General features: G+C 51.1%; 1 protein-coding gene across 1 annotated transcript in view; it reads left to right on the top strand.

Annotated features, from left to right (window-relative positions):
• POU6F1 (POU class 6 homeobox 1) overlaps positions 1-9,554 on the top strand; it is a 29,913-nt gene extending 20,359 nt beyond the window's left edge. Inside the window, exons 5-11 of the mRNA XM_077753591.1 lie at positions 743-968; positions 1,499-1,689; positions 2,374-2,502; positions 3,100-3,303; positions 6,158-6,299; positions 6,854-7,022; positions 8,039-9,554. Of these exons, the coding sequence (XP_077609717.1) occupies positions 743-968; positions 1,499-1,689; positions 2,374-2,502; positions 3,100-3,303; positions 6,158-6,299; positions 6,854-7,022; positions 8,039-8,384 (1,407 nt within the window). The 3' untranslated portion in view covers positions 8,385-9,554. The remainder of the gene's footprint in view (positions 1-742; positions 969-1,498; positions 1,690-2,373; positions 2,503-3,099; positions 3,304-6,157; positions 6,300-6,853; positions 7,023-8,038) is intronic.
• Positions 9,555-17,759: the final 8,205 nt, after the last annotated feature.

Below are 17,759 nucleotides of genomic sequence, written 5' to 3'. Positions count from 1 at the left end.
CTCCCCTACCCCAGATCAGGCCCACTGGGAAGATTATATGTGTGTTTGCCAACTAAAATCCTTGGCTCCAGCAAGGATTGTAGAGATAACATTAACTCATGCCTCGGGCATCTCTGTTTATCTAACAACTAAATGAGTAAATGGCCTTGTTAGCCCCTCAGGTGGATGCCTAGAAGAGTTCATGGATTGTTCAGAGTCCTCATTTAGAGCCAGGGGGCTGCCCCAGCTCCGTGAGATGCTGCTTCCTGGGTTCCCCCCTGGCTGTGCTGAGCTCCCTTTCGCTACTAGCACAGATCTGCAAGACATTCAGCGGGGGGGTATCCAACGTCAGAGCTTCCCAGAGGTCTCTGTAGGCCCTTGACAACCTGGTTCCACCAGCCCCTGCCGCCTGCTTCCTGGCCACAAAGCATGGGTCCTGTGGGCTGGGGCCCAGGGAAGGCCTGGAAGGCAGCAGAATGTGGCGGAAGAGGCCTGCACACCCTCTGCTGTCCTGCAAACAGGGCCAGGCCCCGTCTCCCATTCGGGCAGCTTCTTTGAAGGCACAATAGTCCAGTCCACGCACCCCCTCCGGGTCGGGCCTCCGGCTAGAGCTGGTCCCTTCCCCACCACCACTGGCCTTTCCCCCACCACCCTCAGAATGCTTTGTTTGTGCTCAACTGGGTCTGAGAGACCTGGTGTTTGCGCCGTCAATGTTGATTTTTTATTTTTTCTTTTCTTTTTGAAATCTTGTTTGCTTTTGCAGGTCTTGACTCAGGAAAACTTAGCCACAGTTCTGACAGGAGTTATGGTTCCAGCAGGGGCGGTTACTCAACCTCTTCTTATCCCCATCAGTATTGCAGGTCAAGTGGCTGGTCAGCAGGGGCTGGCCGTGTGGACAATTCCTACAGCAACCGTGGCTGCCCTCCCGGGACTGACAGCTGCTTCTCCCACGGGGGGAATTTTCAAGCCACCTTTAGCCGGTCTGCAAGGTAACGGCAGCTCTCCCCAGGACTGCACCAGGCCCCCACCGCCCTACATACTGTCCCTGCACGCGTGCTTGCCATGTGGGACTCAGAACGCGCGGCCCACCAGGGCGACAGCTCTGGAGTCCGGATCCGGTGTCCTAGGCACCCAGCCACAGAGCTGCTGCACCACCTCGGGACTCTAGGCCGTGACACCAGGCCCGCCAGGCAGACCTCTCTCACTCCAGCCAACTGAGACTGCCCCCCTCCCCCCACCGGGCCAGAGTTCACCTAGCGACCAGCCGCCTAAGAAGGACCGCAAGAAGATCCACCTGCTTTTTGAACCTGCGCATCTCCAGGAGGCCCGAGGGAGGGGGGGATGAGAGAGATGCCTCCATGAGCTGCCCCTGCAAGGATCAAGGGAATCACGGCTGCCTGTCCCCTCTGCCCCGCCGTCCCAACCCCCCTCTCATTCTGGTGCCAGATCCCTTGGGATTGGAGCCGCGCTGGGCTGCGGCTAGGCATTTGAGCGCCTCTGTCTCTACCTTGCTCCGTAGCAGCCGCCGTGCTGAACGCCGCCCTCCCGGCACCCGTACANCTGCTCCAGACCCAGCCGCTGCTGCAGACCACGCCGGCCATCCTACCGCAGCCGACAGCTGCCACCGCTACCGCCCCCGCCCCCAAGCCAGTGGACACCCCCCCACAGATCACCGTCCAGCCTGCAGGCTTTGCGCTGAGCCCAGGAATTGTAAGCCGCCGCCCTCACCCAGGGCTGACCGGGGATGGACCGAATCTTGGGCCAAGGGTGGCACTGGCCCTTCCCACAGGGGAGGAAGGAGGTGGAGGACCAGCCCCCTGAAAACGGCTCCTTTCCACCACATCAGCGGGGATGGCTCTCTCTGAGGCCTTCTCCTTGCATCCGCCAACTCGGCCGCCCCAGACGAGAGCAGACAACCTCCGCCAAGAGTCCTGGGCAAATTCTCCAGAACCGGAAGCACTGGACCGGCCTTGGAGGGTGGGAGGATGTCTGGGGGTTGCAAACTTGTGAGCTGGAACTAAGGCGGAGCTAGAGGCTCGCAGCCCCATGCCCGTGTCTGTCCCCTGTGGCTCCGGCCTGGCGGTGGAGCTGCTAGATGCGACTAGATGCACATCGGCCACTCCAGTCTGGCCTTCCTGTCCTCCCCCTGGCCTGGCCTGAAAGATTAGCCAGAGTTACTCTTCCATGGCGGTGCCCCCCACCTTCCCTGCCACCCCCCTGCGGCCCCTGGCCCTAGATGCTATTCAGCTGGTGGACCTGGGCCTGCAGCCCACGTTCACATCTGCCCAGCGTCTGTATCTCCCCCCACCCCCTAGTGCCCTCAGCCTTCTCCTCCCTGCCTTGGGCTCTTTCTCACCTTGTGGGCTCTGAGCAAGGCTCTTTCTCCACCCACAGATCAGTGCCGCTTCCCTTGGGGGACAGACCCAGATCCTAGGCTCCCTCACTACCACTCCGGTCATTGCCAACGCCATTCCCAGCATGCCAGGGATCAGCAGTCAGATCCTCACCAACGCTCAGGGACAGGCAAGTGGTCAAAGCCAGGGCTGAGGGTTGGGGGCTGTGGAGAAGCTGCCGGGGTGGGGGCCTAGGACTTGGGCTGAGGGTCATAGACCCTCGGACAAGGTGTCACTGTGCTGTTCATCTGTCCTGTGGCAGCTCTCTGCTGATGCTGAGCCCAGGCAGGGGCCTCGCCTCCATCCTACTCTATAGTGGTGCTCACTCTAGTTGGGGGTTTTCCTTTGTGGAGCACCCACTTTGGGGCCAGGTCCTGTGTCAGGTGCTTTCTGATACGTTATCTCACCTCTTTGTAAGTACGGGGCTATTAGGTTGAGATTTTCATTCCCATTTTACAGGGGAGAAGGCTGAGGTTCTGAGAAATTAAGCCACCCAATGAAATGTGGCAGGTCAGGGATTCACATCCAGGGCTGTGTGAATCACATGCAGACCTATTCTTGCTCCAGAGATAGAAAAAAGGAAACAGCTTTATTGATGAGGGAATTGAGGTCCAGAAGGCTTAAAAGATTTATTGAAGTCCCTTCCCCTGCCCGTGTGGGGATTGGGGTTGGGGATAGACCCGGACACTGGCCTCACCCCTGGGGTCCCTGCCTTGTTTCCTCTCAGGTTATTGGAGCACTTCCGTGGGTAGTGAACTCGGCTAGCGTGGCAGCCCCGGCACCAGCCCAAAGCCTGCAGGTCCAGGCTGTGACACCCCAACTGCTGTTGAATGCCCAGGGCCAGGTGATTGCGACCCTGGCCAGCAGCCCCCTGCCTCCGCCCGTGGCTGTCAGGAAGGCAAGCACGCCTGAGTCCCCTGCTAAGAGTGAGGTACAAGGGCTGGGTTGGGNGTGTGGACTGCATCCCTCAAGACTGCAGGGCAGGACGAGATTATTTTCTGAAGCCCCTGGGAAACAGGGTGCCTCCCCAAAGTGAGGGGAAATCCCAGAGTAGAAGACCCGAATGAGTCCCCACATACTCTGTTCAGGGAAAGAGCACTCCCCTGCACCTACCCACGCACACCACAAACAACTGTATGTGCTCTCAGAGGTCAATGCCACTCTGAAAAGGCCAGGGAGGTAGTCAAAGCAAACTGGGCCTTGATTAGTTTCAGGGTGAACAGATTGCCAGGAAAGCCCCGGGAAGTGATGCGGCACCCCCTCCGCCTCACCCCTTTGCTCCGCATTGCAACTTTGATGATTCCTTTATTTGTTCATTCCAGGAGCAGTTTTTGAGTGCCTCCTATATTCCAGGGGCTGAAGATCTAGAGATGAGTAAGATGCCTTTCCTAGCCCACCGCTAGAGACAATTGCAAGCCAGTATGACAAAGACTATGATGGGGACATGATAAGCCCCTGTAGGGACCCAGAGAAGGGAGTTCTTGACAAACTGGGGAGTTCAGCCAGGCTTCATAGAGAAGGGACATTGACCTAATCTAAAGGGATGAGGTGGATGGGAGAGTGGGGTCTTCCTTTACTGGAATTGCAGGAATTAGAATGTGCCAGAGCAGGGGTTGCCACACGTGTGTGTCAGAAGCACCTGGAAGACTTGTTGGAATGTATCCCAGCACACGCACATCCCCCCACCCTTGGAGTTTCTTATTCAGTAGTTCTGGAGTGGGGCTCAAGAATTTGCATTTCTAGCAAGTTCTCAGGTGATGTTGAGGCCTTGGCTTTCAAATGTGGCATGCTGCTTCCAAGCTTTGGGAATAACCTCCTAGCTTCACTCATAAAATGGAGATTATCTGAGTACCAAGTTCAGAAGGTTATGAATGTTAACGGATATATTACATATAAAACAGTTAACACTCTGGTACACAGGAAGCACTGGGAAAAATGGTGCTTCTATTTATCACTGTTATTATGTAGCGGGGAGTCACGGAAGGGTTTTTCGCAGGGAAGTGGCCATTTAGATGTTTATTAAAAAAAATTACCTGTTCTCCAGGTGGAGCTAAGAACTGAGCTGTGGCCAGACTTGAGTCCTTGTCACCCATTAGGAGGCAGCTGAAACAGTTCTAGCAAGAAACCAGGAGCCGTGAACTAAGGCTAAGTCCTTGGGGAGGAAGAGGGACTAGACTTGAGAGCTACCAAAGGGTAGAATCCAAGGAATAGGACCCATCCTAGAGAAATGTGCAGTTTCCAGAAAGCTGTTTTATTTATTTTTATTATTTAATGTCTATTTATTTATTTTGAGAGAGATGGAGACGGTGTGAGTGGGGGAGGGGCAGAGAGAGGGAGACACAGAATCCGCACTGCCAGCATGGAGCTGGATGTGGGGCTCAAACTCACGAAACTGCAAGACCATGACCTGAGCCAAAACCAAGAGCCAGACACTCCACTGACTGAGTCACCCAGGCGCCCCTCAGGAAGCTTTTTTTTAAAAAATCATCCTGGGGCACCTGGCTGGCTCTGTCAGTTAGTAGAGCATGAGACTCTTGGTCTTGGGGTTTTGAGTTCTAGCCCCACATTGAGGGTAGTGTTTACTTTTAAAGAATCATACTAAAAATACTGATTTCATATATTTATAGTTTCTCCTGATGATAAATATTATACACACACTTTTTAAAAATTTTTTTAACATTTATTTATTTTTGAGAGACTGAAAGACAGACCATGAGCAGGAGCCCTAGGGGCAGAGAGAGAGAGACACAGAATCTGAAGCAGGCTCCAGGCTCTGAGCTGTCAGCACAGAGCCTGACGTGGGGCTTGAACTCATGAGCTGTGAGATCACGACCTGAGCCAAAGTCGGACACTTAACTGACTGAACCACACAGGCGCCCGTGATACACACTTTTTATAAAAATTCCAATATTATATGTAATGGAAAAAAGCAAAAATTCCTTACAAGTCCACCTCCAGAGATAAATGTTGTTGACAATTTGCTTTATATCCCTCAAGATTTTTTTTTCCTGGAAATTCATATGTATTTTTTATAGGAATTATTCTATAAAAACTGTTTTCACCTTATCTTTTCTTTTGCTTAGCACTGTGACCCAGAGCTCTTTCCATGTTGGTTAATTAAGAGATTTACTGTATTTTTTTAATGTTTATGTATTTTTGAGGGCGAGTCAGAGAGGGAGTGGGGGAGGGGCAGAGAGAGAGGGAGACAGAATCTGAAGCAGGCTCCAGGCTCTGAGCTGTCAGCACAGAGCCCGACACCGGCTTGAACCCACAAACCAGGAGATCATGACCCGAGATGAAGTCAGACGCTCAGTCGACGGAGCCACCCAGGCGCCCCACTGTATTCTTTTTAATAGCTGCACAGAATCTCATTGTAAAGAGGTCCCCCAAGGCATTGGCCAGTTAAGGGACATTTGGGGCCTGGGAGGCCCTAGGATCAGGTGTAGGTTTCCATTCTGAGGGAAGAGATTTGAGAGCAGCTATCTCAGGGGTGGACACTGGGGGCTTTGAACAAGTGTCCCGAACCCTTCTGAGCCTCTGACCTGCCTGTGTCACAGGTGGCTGCGAGGCTCCGACTTGGGGGGGCATGTGGCTATCCTCACTTCAGAGGTCACTGTCATTGGGCGGGTGCTAAGTAGCTTCTAGTCTTGCTTTGTGATGGGGCACAGGTCGGAGTGTGCTGGGTCAGTGCGGATTTCATGCCCGTGTTGCCCTGCCTGTGGCCCATGCAGGGACCGCGCCCCCCTGAGCCGGGCCGGCGGGCCTCATTGGCGCTCTTCTCCCAGGTGCAGCCCATCCAGCCCACGCCGGCCGTGCCGCAGCCCGCCGTGGTCATCGCCAGCCCGGCCCCGGCCGCCAAGCCGTCTGCCTCTGCTCCCGTTCCCATCACCTGCTCCGAGACCCCCACGGTCAGCCAGTTGGTATCCAGTAAGTGACTCCTGAAAGAGGTTGTAGAGAAGAGGAGAGGCATTTATTCGGATGCCGCAGCCCCTTTAGATGCTGCTCTCCTTGATAAACATTCTAGCGTCCAAAGGGGAAGGGCGGAGGCCTGACAGCAGGGATGGGCCTCCTTATTCCCATTGCTGCTGAGCTGCATGCGAGGCACGATGAGAGTGGGGGCCGCTTCTTCAAGAAGCCGATCCATTGGCTGTCCTCTCATTCGGTCTCTCACCCAATATGTGAGGAGGGAGGATGGCTAAGGTGTGCTTGGGGCCGGGAGGAGGGAGAGGGGGGGAGGGTCAGCCCCTAGAGCTGGAAGAACTGGAAAAGAGACCCCTGCTTCCAGACAGGCTAGTCCAGGCCCCAGTCCTTCAAGTGTTGTTTGCTTTGGGAACAGGGGTGATGAGGGTGTTAAGGGCGGCACGGGCCTTTTGTCAAATGTCCTCCTCCCTCATTACTTCACCAGGCCAGGCCAATAGGCCTGATAGGCAGGGCCATCACCCGTCTTACACACGCACCCCTGGTGCCTTCCTCTGACCTAGAGCCACATACCCCGAGTCTGGATGAGGACGGAATCAACTTGGAAGAGATCCGGGAGTTTGCCAAGAACTTTAAGATCCGGCGGCTGTCCCTGGGCCTCACGCAGACTCAGGTGGGTCAGGCTCTGACTGCAACGGAAGGCCCAGCCTACAGCCAGTCAGCTATCTGCCGGTGAGTAAGGCTGCTCTGGACAAGGCATGAGCAAGGCCTGCTCATGCACTGATGCCACTAAGTACTTACTGGGACCCAGGGGCATGGCTCCTTCCCGTATTCTCCCTTGTTCCCGCCTCCTCCTAGACCAGAAAGGCTGTTCTAAGGGGAGACGGGCGCACCTACAGTAGCCAAAGGCTGGTCCAGTCTGTCTGAGGGCTGAGCATGTATGTGGTCTTTCGTTGGGGGGAACCCAAGACCCTAGTCCACTCAGGAACCCTACAGGGAAAGAGTCTAGCCTAGGCGGTTGGTCCTATATGTGGGAACTTCAGTTCTGACTTAGCTGTTCACCACGACGCTCCCTCCCCACTGCTATGCTCCCCTCCCCGACTCGCAAGGCATGACCGTAAAGGAATGAAGCTGATTTTTCTGTGTGCAGCATTCAGACTAGTTCTGATGCCAGCATCGAAGGAGGGCAGAGGGTTGCACACAGGAATGAGTGCATGGCTTAGGGATGGCTGAAAGGTGCCCACCAGCTCCCAGATTAGACAAGAGTGACCGCTAGACCAGGTGTCACACTGTCAGTTCTGTAGTCGCATCCTGGCTCGGCCAGGAAGAGCAGTCTGACTCAGTGTCGCTGCTGTGAGTCTGAATCGGAGAGGACAGCACTCACGATATCCATGTGCCACCTCTGAAGTCCTCTCGAGATAACTCCTCAAAGGACCTCCCTCATTTGGGTGTGAACGTTCTGGAAGGGTTGTTCAGACAGCAGTTGGACTGTTATCGTCGCACCGCTGAACTGAGGCCATGGGAATGGTTCCCCTTTTATGAGCTACGTTATGGGATAGTCTGCAGAGTCTGGGCTTGGCTGAGCCGGGGTGGGCTTGATGGGGGTGTTGAGGGGGAACCTTTAGTACGGGCCCAACCAGTCCTCAGAGGAGCGACCTCTTGCGGAGAGTACTCACACCCCAGTGTGGGGCGGGGGGGGGGGGTGAGGCATTCTCACTGTCCTTTCCCGGGGCTTGGGTCACCCACAGGTTTGAGAAGCTGGATATCACGCCCAAGAGTGCCCAGAAGCTGAAGCCAGTGCTGGAAAAGTGGCTGAACGAAGCCGAACTCCGGAACCAGGAAGGGCAGCAGAACCTGATGGAGTTCGTGGGAGGTGAGCCCTCCAAGAAACGCAAACGCCGCACCTCCTTCACCCCCCAGGCCATAGAGGCTCTGAACGCCTACTTCGAGAAGAACCCGCTGCCCACGGGCCAGGAGATCACCGAGATTGCTAAGGAGCTCAACTATGACCGAGAGGTCGTGCGGGTCTGGTTCTGCAATCGGCGCCAGACGCTCAAGAACACCAGCAAGCTGAATGTCTTTCAGATCCCCTAGGGCTCGGCCCCCAGCCCTGTGTTCCAGCACTTTGTATATTTCCCTTGGCCCCTGGCTGCGGCCACTGCTGTGACGGCACCTGTCATTCCGCCACGTGCAGCTGCGCTGGTCCTGGGTCGTGAGACTCCACTGTGTGCATGTGCGTTCACTGCCTCCCTCCTCTCCTCCATGCAGCTCACATCACGGGGAGGGCAGAGGGGCCCACCTGCGAGCTCCAGGCTCGGGGCTGGTCACGCCAAGGGATCCCTCCCTTAAGTGGTGTCACTTAAAGAAGCACTTTGCTTATGTGGTTTTTGAAGGGTGAATTCTGGTTGGGAACCAGAAACTCCCCATGTCTGGGGCAGGGCTGCGACAGCCCCTGTGTACCACTGGCCCTTAGCTCTTGTCTTTGATGGCATTCTTTCTCCACCCTCTCTTCCCCTCTGCTCCTCTGTGGAAGTGTCACAGGTACCAGCAGCTTGTCCAGCGGAACCACAGCCTCGACTCCCACCCTTTGCCTGCAGGTACCCTGTCCTTGAAAGGACCCAAGAGGCACAGTTCCAAAAAGTGTGATGAGCTGCTCAGAAGGTCAGGCTCAATGTCTGCCTTGCCCTCAAGGTCAGAAGGTTCCCGCCGCCCCCGGGGCCAGAACGTGTGATCTCCTTTCCCACTTCTCCCTGCTTCCTTTGGGGGGAAATTGCACTAAAGCAGAACCCATTCATTTGTAATCCAGGTGGAAGGAAGCAGCTTTGAACTCTGGCCGTCCTGGAGTGGACCTGGGTCTACGGCAGGTTGGGAACTTAATAGATAAACCCATCCTTCCCGATTTTAATCTAAACCCTGCCTGTGGCTGTCTCCCCCACTAGACAGTGAGGGGGAAAGAACCGGCAGCCTGGAAAATCCCACTGCCCAAGCTCACAGCACCCCGGAGAGAAATGAGGAAAGGAATGCTGCCTCTCTCTTGTCCTCCCATTCACCCCCAACCCAGCGCTGGGCCTTCTCAGAGGGCCATGTGAAACCCTAAACCAGACAGCAAGGCCCTGGGGAAAAGGCCAACATCCAGAAAGAATGGATGGCAGCCCAGGAAAGTCTCTTGTGGAAGGTGACTTAACTCTAATTTTCTTGGTGACTTCGAGCCTTGGATACTGGAGGAGAAATCTTGTTTTGTCTGGAGTCTTAGACCATGTGTTTGTGCAANTTTGTAAAAACAACCCCCCCCCCCAACTGCCCCCGCCCGCCAGAGCTCCTCTGAGTCAAGAATACACCCCGAAGCAGGGTGGGTTTTACCTGTAGAGAGGACAGTGGTGGCCCACTGGAGGGGGCAGCCCATCCAAGCTGCTAAGTGAGTTTCCCAGCCTCGCTGTGGCTGGACAACCTCTGGAACTCAGTATATTACTCCGGGAGGTCGGGAGAGCACTAAGAGGCTTGCTTAGATGAAGCTAGGCTCACTGTGTAGACCGTCCCCAAGGACCACAAATCACAGAGCCAGGTCTCCAGCAACTGCCCTCCATGGCACCTCACACGATATGCCCTGACAAAGTGGCTGCCAGGCCAGGGCACATCCTGCCTCCACTGGTCACTGGCACAGAGTCGCCTCCTCATCTGGCTTCCTCTGGCTTGTTTCTTGCCTACAGCTGGTTCCTGTCTGGCCCTACAACACCAGAGAGGCCACTCTCTTGGTAGCCCTGCCAGCGAGAGGACAATTGTGTGTCAAATTTCCCCCAACTCTCCTACGCACACACACACTCCTGCCCCACTGCATTTGGACCGGCCAAACTTTCCAGAGTGTGGTGGGAATGAGGAAGCAGGCGGGCACCCTGCCTGCCCCAAGGCTCCCGGGAGAGAATACATCTCCAAGGGGGAGGCTTCATGCTCAAGTTCAGGCTTATCCACCTGTGTCAGTGAGATGAGGGGCTCACTTGGGAAGGGCATTGTAAACAAGTTTTCAGCAAGAAGAGTTGGAGTACTGGGGTTTGAAGGATTCAGGGACTTACACTTCCATAAATTTGAGAGACACAGGCTTTCACCCACAAACACTTGTGTTCAGATGTGCTTTCTTTTTTGGGGAGAGGCAAGTGGGTCACAGCTGGAGCCCTGCGAGGAGCATATAATCCAGGGTGTGTCCGAGTGTATATGCAGGAGGATACCATCTGTCCTGGTCTGTGAAAAGAAGATAATGAAGTCCTGGTCTAAATTAGGCCTGGCCACGCTCTCTCAGCTCCTCCCTTGTCTAAATCTGTCTTCCCAAGGCTGGGTTAGAACGACACCATTTTCTCCTCTGAAGGAAGGATGAGTAGGTCATTCAGAGGAATGAAACGGGCAGAATTTTTGCAGGCTGAATTCCCCAGGTAGGGGGTGCAGAGTGTCCCAGAAGCTCCCCCCAGTGTAGAGCCCTCGGGGAACAGCTATCCGTACCAGAGGTGGGTTTTCTGTTTTGTTTCTGGTAGCATCTGGTTCTGAGGGGTGTCGATATGAATTTTGTTTTGCAGTCAAATGCTCTACCACTGAGCCATACCCCCATGAATTTTGTTTTGAAAGCACCTTTCTGGACGGAAGCCAGAGCTTAGTGGCTCCTTTGCCATGAAAAGGCAGGAGAGAGGGCAGAAATGGTTTAACTGTTTGTGTGTGGTCTTGTTTGTTGGTTTTTGTTTTAAATGAAAGAAACACGAAAACTTCCTACAGCCTGGTGAATCAGCTGGGGTCTTTGACCCTGCACCATCCATAGCATTTTATCTACGGGGGCAACCGGGAAAGAATTTGGCCAAATGGATTGAGGACTGCACTTGAATTTGGAATGAGAGTCCCTGACGTTTTTGTGTCCTTGGAGACCCAGTCACCTTCCTCTGCCTAGATTCCCTTCCTGTCTCATAAGCCAGGCTCTGACACTGAGGTCCTGACTCTTTCCTGACATGGGGCAAAGCCTGCTGAGAGCTGGAGCGCGGGGTGGGGAGGGGGAAACTGGGATGTAGTTGTGTGGAATAAACAGTATTTTTCTTTTGTACTCGTCTGCTTGTTTATCCTTTGCCTCTCAGGGTGGGGCTGACAGGGAGACAAACCAGAGAAGCATCGGGGGGCTGCCTTCGCTATCAGAGCTTATAGCCTGGAAAATCCCACTGCAAGAGGGCGAGGGTCAGTTCTCTGGACTCTCCCTTCAGAAGGCCCTGCCATGACCCTCCCCACGGAATGCAAGGTCAAGGGGATGTATGCCCTTTCTCCTTGTAGGACCCCAGAATTCCCTGCAAAGCCCACTTTCCCTCCCTTCTTTCCTGGGTCCCAACAGACTGCACATTCCTAGGCCTGAGAGACGACCAACGGACAGCTATTTGTTGGAGAGCTGGGGGGCTAGAGCCTGGATGTGCAAGCGGGAGTGTTTATAAGTACCTACAAAGCCCTTTTGCAGTGTGAGGTGGATCTGCCCTGGGGGAGAGAAGGCAGGCAGTAGGCTGGGGACCAAGACTGGGGAACATTCTGGTACAGAACTTCAAGGAGTGCTACAAGTCTAAATTCAAACCTGGCCTTCCAGGCTTATCGTGATAGAAGGCTAGATCATCCACAATTAGCTTGTACTTTATACAAATTTAGCTATATGGTAAGTGGATCTTCATTTGTGCTGTTCTTTGGGCCTGCAAATGTTAGGGGCAGGCCTGCCACTTGAGCTTAGAGCAGGGAGAGGATGGCTGCAATAAGGGCCCCTCTCTCTACCTGTCTACCTCCTAGGAGCTGGCTTCATGCCATGCACCCCTGCAGCCCTCCCACCTACCTGGTATTAATAGGGTCTGGGTGCCATAATCTAAACTGGTGACAGCAAGGCATCACCTTTCATTCCACCCAGTTAACACCCCAGAGCCAGGCACTGTGCAGGATTCTAGATCCTGCTCTACCACCCACCTCCACCCAAGGGACAATAGGTGTCCAATATTCTGATGTGAGGCTTAGGGATTGGAGAAGCTTTACAACACTTCTGAAATGATGTGGCAGGAAAGTCACATAGAAGCCGGCACCTACCTCTGCATAGATCTCCTAACCCTAATATTAGCTGTCCACATTAGGCTGGGATTCCTCAGTATCCGGGTCAGGGGCACACAAGAGGTGCTTGATAAATGTCAGATAGACGACTGAATGCATTTCCTGCCCTCTCCTTCAAGAAAATAATGAGATAAGTCCCTGACTTCATGCAACTGGGAGCAAGCAGGTACAGAGGATTCTGCTTAGCCATGCAGGGTTTAGACTGTGATATGGGGGAGTGAATGGAATCTAGCCAGCAACTGGCCTTGACTGGGGAAAGGCAGCTCCCACCAGCTACCTCCAAAACAGTCAGTGGAAGCTGATATCTCTGGCTTAAACCAGTTGAATGTGGTTCCTTACAGCTGACCCGGGACAGCCTGAAAGGAAGAGGGGTGGGTTTGCAGAGGGACCGCAGTTTCTATTCCCGGGATGTTCTTTGAGATTCCTGGACCCAGTTCTGATGTGTGTGTAGAGGCTTCCCCACACCAACAAGCAATCTCGGACACCAACAAGGTAGCCAAGAATTCAACTCAAGAATTCATCAACCTGAAGATAGCATCAGATTCCACAGGTAAAAGGCTCAGTCCCACAAGACCACCGTCCACTTCAGACACCATCAGAAGCCCAGGCTGTTACCTGTGCTTCTGATTGACCAGCTATAATCTGGAGGCTCCAACAACCCCCTTCCAACTCAGGATGCCAACTGCTGAGTATAGGTTGTTACCTACACTTCTGACCAACTGGCTATAAATTAGAGGTTCCCTTGACCCTCTCTTTGAGTTCAATTAATTTACTAGAATGGCTCACAGAACTCAGGGAAACCCATTTATCACTAGAATAGGATATATTACAAAGGTTATTAAAAGATACAGATCAACAGCCCTGTGAAGAGATACACATGATGATGCCCTGAACAAAGGAGCTTCTGTGTTCATGGAGCTTGGGACCCTGGCACGGTGGCACATGGGACAGTTCTGTTCCCCAACCTGGAAGCTCTGAACTCCCTCCTTTGGGGTTTTTATGGAGGCTTCATTACATAGACATGGTTGATGAACTCATTGGCCATTGGTGATTGATTCAAACTGTAGCCCCTCTCCCTTTCCCTGAAATCAGGAAGTGGGACTGAAAGTTCCAACCCACTATTCATGGTTAGTTACCCTGGAAACCAGCCCCCATCCTTAAGTGCTTGCCCAAAGCCACCTTTGTTATTTTTTATTTTTTTAATGTTTATTTATCTTCAAAAGAGAAAGAGACAGTGTGTGAGCAGGAGAGGGGCCGAGAGAAGGAGGGATACACAGAATCCGAAGCGAGCTCCAGGCTCTGAGCTGTCAACACAGATGTGGACACAGGGCTCGAACTCATGAACTGCAAGATCATGACCTGAGCTGAAGTCAGGCACTTAACTGACTGAGCCACCCCGGCGCCCCAAGCCACCTTTGTTAACAAACCCAGTTGTGGCGGAAAGGAGGTTGTTATGAACAACATGACACCCATTTTACCTTCATGGCTCTGAAGCATTTTCAGGAACTGAAGACAGACCAAACATCACAAAAGATGCTTCCATAGCCCTATTGCTCAGGAAATTCCAAGGGTTTTAGAAGCTGTGAGCCAGGAACTGTGGGTGAAAACTAAATATATATGAGAAATATATTTTGGTCATTTATATATATGTGTACATATACATTTCTTATAAATCATCATATTGCAGATGTCCACTGTGCTGAGGACTGCTGGGAAGGGAGAACTGGTCTTTTATGGACTGGAGAGACGTGAGCTGGTTTCTGGATTACAGATTAGAGGCAAAGGCAACCTGAAGTTGTTTGGAACTGCATAGTTGTGAAAGCTTTTGATTTCTTTTTCTCTCTACTACAGAGTCCTTCAAAGAAGCCAGACTGGAGCTCACAGGCTTGTCTGGGTGGATGTCAGAAGATGTGAAGAGTTAAACCTAGGTGACCAGTCCCCCAAAAAAGCCTGCCTGAATAATGGTTTCTTCCTGCATCTAAAGGAAGATGCCCAACAATTGACTGGGGAACCCAGCAATAGTTACTCTGACTTCAGTAAATGAATGAGAAAGGCAGACTAGGGGATGGATAAGTGCTGATCCAGAAGCTTGAGCCCTCAAGCCTCTGAGAGAATTGATTGTCTTGAGACACAGGACAGGTGCTACAGGCCCCTTTCTATCAGTCATGATAATATTTAACCCTTACTGATCACTATGTGCTAGGTACTCTTCTAAGTACTTAACATGCATTATGTCAGTTAATTCTCACCATAATTCTGTAAAGTAGTAACTACTATTATACCAATTTTACTTAATTTTTAAAATTTTTATTTATTTATTTTTGAAAAGGAGAGTACGCGCGCTTGCACACACACATACATACACGCACACACACACGCACAAGCAGGGGAGGGGCAGAGAGCGAGAGGGAGACACAGAAGCCAAAGCAGGCTCCAGACTCTGAGCTATCAGCGCAGAGCCTAATGCAGGACTCAAACTTACAAACTGTGAGGTCACGACCTGAACCAAAGTTGGAGGCTTAACCAACTGAGCCACCCAGGTGCCCCTCTACCCATTTTATAGGTAAGGAATTGAAGTGCAAAGATGAGGAATCTACTTGGGGTGGCTTTGTTTGTGAACTGCAGAACCAAGTCTTGAACCCAGGTAGGCTGTCTCTAATGCCTGTGTGCTTAACCTTATGCTATACAGGATGGGACTTGGGAATTGCTTTTCTGTCCTGATCATTTTAGTAGGATTTCTGCATGTTTTTACCATCCAGGGTAAGCTCTGCTGTGTTCTATAGAGGAGAAAGAACTTTTCCTTTACCCTTTTAGGTTCTTTTGCTGGGTCTATTAATTAAATTGACATAAAATACAGTAATAGGAGAAAAAGAAATCTAATTACATACGTACAGAAGGCCCGTAAGAATATGAGACCCACAGGTGGTCAGGCAATTGAGGCTTATATGGTCTCCAGAGCTATGAGGATGGGGGTAGAGGTCTGAGACTTCAAAGCAGAGGAAGATGATTTACAGGAAGCTGGGAAAAGCAAGTGATTGGTAAGTGTTTGCCATCACATGCAGGGACGGTGGAGCCAAAAAGGAATCTGAACGAACAGGCCCTGTTGAGCTTCCCATGGCTACCATACCTAGCTCATAGTCTCTGCAGTTATCTCTGATGATAGTTCTCTTCCTGGACTAGGCACTCTGTCTAAATTACTCTAGGCAGTTCAAAGCAAAATAAAAGCTCTTCCTGAGTCTTTCGGGCCTCAATTGACTTCAGCTTAAAGCAATCCAGATGCCAAAGCAGCACATTTTAGGGAGGCTCGTTCTGAACCCCTTCAGTTCCATCTAAACAGTGTCTGTTTCAGGAGCTAATCTAGGAAAATGAACCTTTTGCAGATAAGCCTTAACTCCACCCAAATGGTCCAGCATACTGAATTTGGAACTCTGTGCCCCAGGTATTTCTAGTTAGTCATATTTATTATTTCTAATAAGAGCCGTGATTTGTGTTGTGGGATGAATTTATGCATACAAACTCTGGTTTACTGATAGGCAAGGCTGGATTTCTAGGGGGAACCCCTGGTGATCTGTTCTTGGAAGCAGAGTTTCCAGAGCTGTTCCCGGAATCCCTGTTTCTAGTCCTGGCACTCCAGTTTCACTCCTCATTACATTGGGAAAGGGAGAGAAATGAAAAAGTCCATTTCCCCCAGGCACAGAATTCCAGGGGTAAACCGTCAGTAAAATCTTTTCCCCAACAGAGGGATCTGGACTCACAGACATAAATCTCAAGGCTGATTTGCGTTCCAACTGGGAGGGGCCAAGGCTTAGGAATTACTTTTCATCTTACCCAGTTTATTTTAGAATTAATTAATGGCAAGGAGGAACTTTATGAAATCTTTATTTTGGTTGGGAATTTAAACTTAAGCTTAAACATTTCTGAGGACATGTCTGTCTTTTTCTAAATATTTTCCAGAGGACAGGGCTTTATGAGATTCCTGGATATGGCAATGATCTCTTCCAAACATTTAATATGAATGTTCCTTGTTTTATTTTAAATTTATTCACTTTGCGCTATTTTTATGCATGTTTTTAAGATTTTATTTTTAAAAATGTTTATTTTTTAGTTTCGGAAGAGAGAGACAGAGCATGAGCAGGAGAGGGGCAGAGAGAAAGGGAGACAGAGAATCCCAAGCAGGCTTCGAGTGGTCAGCACAGAGCCAGACATGGGGCTTGAACTCACGAACTGTGAGATGGTGACCCGGGCAGAAATCAAGAGTTGCCATTCAACTGACTGAGCCACCCAGGCACCCCTAAGATTTTATTTTTAAGTACTCTCCACACCCAATGTAGGGCTTGAACCCACAACCCCGAGATCAAGAGTCACATGCTCTACCAACTGAGCCCAGCCAGGTGCTCCTTTTTTTCTGCCTATTAAAAAAATGCCTCAGGGTACCTTGTTGGCTTAGTCAGTTAAGTGTCTGACTCTTGATTTCAGCTCAGGTCATGATCTCATAGTTTGTGAGTTTGAGTCCCACACCAGGCTCTGTGCTGGCAGTGCAGAGTCTACTTGGAATTCTCTCTCTCTCTCTCTCTCTCTCTGCCCCTCTTCCTCCTCTCTCTCTCAAGATAAATAAATTGAATTTTAAAAATGCTTCATCCAAGATATCTTCATGTGTGCAATTTTTGAAAATTTATATTCTCACCTCCACAAGCTTCACAATTTATCTCTGAAAAGAAGACTAGGTAGGAAGTAGATCTTTTTTTTTAGGTTAAAACCACCCACAGGGGCAGATTGGTGTGATGATTACATGTTCAGGCTGTCAGATCAGTCTGGCTTTACCACTCACAAGCTGAGTGACCCCGGACAAGTCAATTTTTCTGAGCCTCAGTTTCTTTAGCTATGAAATGAATCTAATAATGGTACCTTTCTTACAGGAGTGATGTGAGAATTAAATGAGATTATATACATAAAGCACCTAGTCGGTGTTGGCATTTAGGAAAGGCTCACTAAATATGAGCCTCTCATTATTACATCAGAGATTTGAAGTTACTTGCCCAGATTATGCATGTAGTGATGGAGCTGTTATTCAAGGAGGCATGATTCCACCTAAAAGGCATGTAAAAATATGATGGATCTAATGTTTGTTTACAAAGGATTTTGATTATGGCATCTCTTTGGTTTCTGAGCCCAGGACCAGTTGCTTTACTCACAGGCACATGTTTTGAGATACAACTAGATCAAGGGAAGAAGAGATGCCTTGAAGAGATATTGAATATCCCAGGGATGAACCAAGGTAGGAAGATGGGTAAGCCTAGAGCCCTCAAAGAGAGGATCTTGTGATTGAAACTGGGGGCATCTTTTCAACTTCATGTCAACCTCTTTCCTTTA

The sequence above is a fragment of the Crocuta crocuta genome, unplaced genomic scaffold (genome assembly GCF_008692635.1).
Source record: "Crocuta crocuta isolate KB4526 unplaced genomic scaffold, BGI_CrCroc_1.0 scaffold30, whole genome shotgun sequence".
Lineage (NCBI taxonomy): Eukaryota > Metazoa > Chordata > Mammalia > Carnivora > Hyaenidae > Crocuta > Crocuta crocuta.
The sequence above is the reverse complement of the archived record's forward strand: the minus strand, read 5'-3'. Positions and strand labels throughout refer to the sequence as shown.